This window comes from Leuciscus leuciscus (assembly GCF_965113295.1).
Source record: "Leuciscus leuciscus genome assembly, chromosome: 11".
NCBI lineage: Eukaryota > Metazoa > Chordata > Actinopteri > Cypriniformes > Leuciscidae > Leuciscus > Leuciscus leuciscus.
Genome location: NC_138735.1, coordinates 27,981,818 through 27,984,610, shown reverse-complemented (window position 1 = coordinate 27,984,610; position 2,793 = coordinate 27,981,818). Strand labels below are relative to the sequence as shown.

General features: G+C 35.8%; 1 protein-coding gene across 14 annotated transcripts in view; it reads right to left on the bottom strand.

Annotated features, from left to right (window-relative positions):
* The window catches only part of obscnb (obscurin, cytoskeletal calmodulin and titin-interacting RhoGEF b), a 57,349-nt gene that overhangs the window by 3,724 nt on the left and 50,832 nt on the right, over positions 1–2,793 (bottom strand). For all 14 annotated transcript variants that reach the window (XM_082184063.1, XM_082184069.1, XM_082184071.1 and 11 more), the window contains 6 exons: positions 2,173–2,286; positions 1,922–2,089; positions 1,700–1,802; positions 1,125–1,254; positions 931–1,033; positions 502–544 (listed from right to left, as the gene is read on the bottom strand). In XM_082184063.1, the coding sequence (XP_082040189.1) occupies positions 502–544; positions 931–1,033; positions 1,125–1,254; positions 1,700–1,802; positions 1,922–2,089; positions 2,173–2,286 (661 nt within the window). The remainder of the gene's footprint in view (positions 1–501; positions 545–930; positions 1,034–1,124; positions 1,255–1,699; positions 1,803–1,921; positions 2,090–2,172; positions 2,287–2,793) is intronic.

The window sequence follows — 2,793 nt, the reverse complement described above, 5'->3', positions numbered from 1 at the left end:
CTTAAAGTGGAAAAAATCACATTTGTGAGTATGATTCATGATAGATGCACACAGTAGACATAAACAGAATGCATAGCATTAGTCTAAATCTGCCATCAAATATACAAACTGTGATATGTAAGGCCAGTTTACACTTATCAATACTGGTATAATACATTTTGAAGAATTGTATTATATTATATTAAGATAAACTATTTTAACATATTTTGAAATGTAATTTATTCCTGTGATACAAAGCTGAATTTTCAGCATCATTACTCCAGTCGTCAGTGTCACATGATCCTTCAGAAATCATTCTAATATGATTTGGTGTTTAAGAAAATTTTTTTAGGATTATTTGATTCATAGAAAATTCAAAGAACAGGATTTATTTGAAATAGACATTTTGTTTTATTAATATAATGTGTGTTTGCTTAATAAAAAAATTATAATAATTCTTACAGATACAGACCCCAAACTTTTGAATGGCAGTTTGTGTTTAGGTGCATGTTTGAGACTTACATTATTATGGTTTTCTTCGGTATTTTCGTCTCTTGTTCCGTTACTAGTTGAAAAACAACATAAAAATGGTATTAAATGAGTTACATAATCAAACAAACATCACATTTATTTTAGTTATTACATTTCAGTTAATTCACTGCTTGTCAAAGAGGTACAAAGATGATGCTGAAATATGAAAAATTAATTGTCAGATTTCTAAATATAGGTACATTTATATTACAACATGTACTTTTCTTATTTTCTGGAACCATGAAACTCTTTCATAGTAGCCCCTTTATTAAAACCATTAAATATTGTATAAGAATGTGTACATGTTTTTTAATCCCTTTTAAGTTTTTAGTAAGTGAAATCATAACAGATGGGAAAGGCTGTCATACTTTTATGTTTTTTTAATTAAGTGGCATATGTGTGTTGACAGATGTCTCTTACCTTCTATAGTGATGGCCTGATCTGCTCTACGTTCTCCAGCCTTTGCCACAGCAGGAGTGATCAGCTGTGCCACACACCTGGCACTGCCCAGACGGTTCGACAGCTGCAAATGAATGATATGATGATCATTGACTTAATTCCTCATGGTTGGAGTAAAGTAAGAACTGAAAGGACTAAAGCAAGGATGTCCATACCTCACATTCATAGTGTCCGAGGTCTCTTTCTCCAGGGTTCTTGATAACTAGAACCAACACTCCACTGCGTGATTCACTGTATGTCTGAAACTTCTCCTGGTCTGTCAGTAGTTTACCCTCCTTAAACCATCTGTGCAGGGAAATGCCATAGCTTAACACTAACCCAAAACATTTTGTCAGTGAAATGGATGTCGGGTTTAGTAATTTATGGAATGCCTTGATTGGAATTTTATGACATGAATCACCCAGAGTTATTTTGGCTCATTATTTAAACATAGTGTAATATATACTACCGTTCAAAGTTTGGCATTGGTAAAATAACTCTATTTGAATATATTTTAAAATGTAATTCATTCCTGTGATGCAAAGCTGAATTTGCATCATTACTCCAGTCTTCAGTGTCACATGATCCTTCAGAAATCATTCTAATATGCTGATTTGCTGCTCAAGAAACATGTTATGGTTATCAATGTTGAAAACAGTTGTGCTGCTTCGTTTTGTAACATCATAAATGTCTTTAATGACATTTCATTTTTGAATGTCAGTGTAAATATTAGTTTAAACGGAGTCACTACCTTATCTTGGGACTTGGTGCACTCTGAATGGTGCAGGTGAACTGAGCATCTTCTCCTGGAAAGAGTGTGGCGTTCCGGATCTTATTCACAAAACGTGGAGGTACTGCAAGATATGCAATAAAAAAACAAACACAAATTTAATTAAATCCTTTCACAGATTGTGAAACCAGCTTTACTAAGTTAGTCGCATCAGGTTGCTCTCAATTCACGTCCGTCACTCACCCTGCACAGTGATTTTGCCTAGTGTGCTGGCGTTGCCCGCAGAGCTGGTGGCGAAGCACATGTACTGGCCAGAGTCGTCTGCCGTCATGTTGTCCAATATGAGTGTGCAAGAGCCGTCTGGGTCCTCAATGATGATGTGATGAGGATCCGCCTCCACAGCTCGCCCGTCTGTTTGTGAGAGTCGGATGGATGAATTACTTTACTTCTTAGAAGACATCAAGAGGGGAAAAACCCAAGATTTGGTTCCTTACCTTTGTACCAGGTGACCTGTGGTTTTGGGACACCAGTGACCTTGCAGGCGAGCTTTACTGTCTGTCCAAGCTCTGCTGTTAAGTCTGTCAACACTGAGTCGAAATCTGGAAGGCCTGTAATAATAGTAAAATGCTACATTTTAGTACTAGGGTTTATTATTATTGTAATATTTAAGAACTTGACCGTACTTAATAGATGATGATGTTTTATAAGTGGGGTGTGTTTTGCCATGTCAATAAAGTGCTGCAGGGATGACATATTTTTGTAGACCAAAACCTGGTTAAAAAACGGTTAGCATTTTTTTAAATGGTTTGAATGTGTTTTTTTGTTAAATGCCTGAAACAACAAAATAAACCAGTAATACCCCCTTGTGATTTTTTTTGTAAAGCTTTTGTGTCTTGAAAAATGCGGTTGATAACAAGTGGCTAAATGGGACTACAGAGGTTGGCCAATGGGTAAACTCATTTACTCACTAGTTCACTCTTACAGCCTCATTGTGTTTATAATTGTGCTCTTGCAAACTATTCTAACTCAAACCTTCCAACTTGTAGATTTGAAATATTAAAAGAGTTGTTGGAAGCTTAGTGGTGTTGACATGGTGTTGTCCGTTTGTAGCCTAA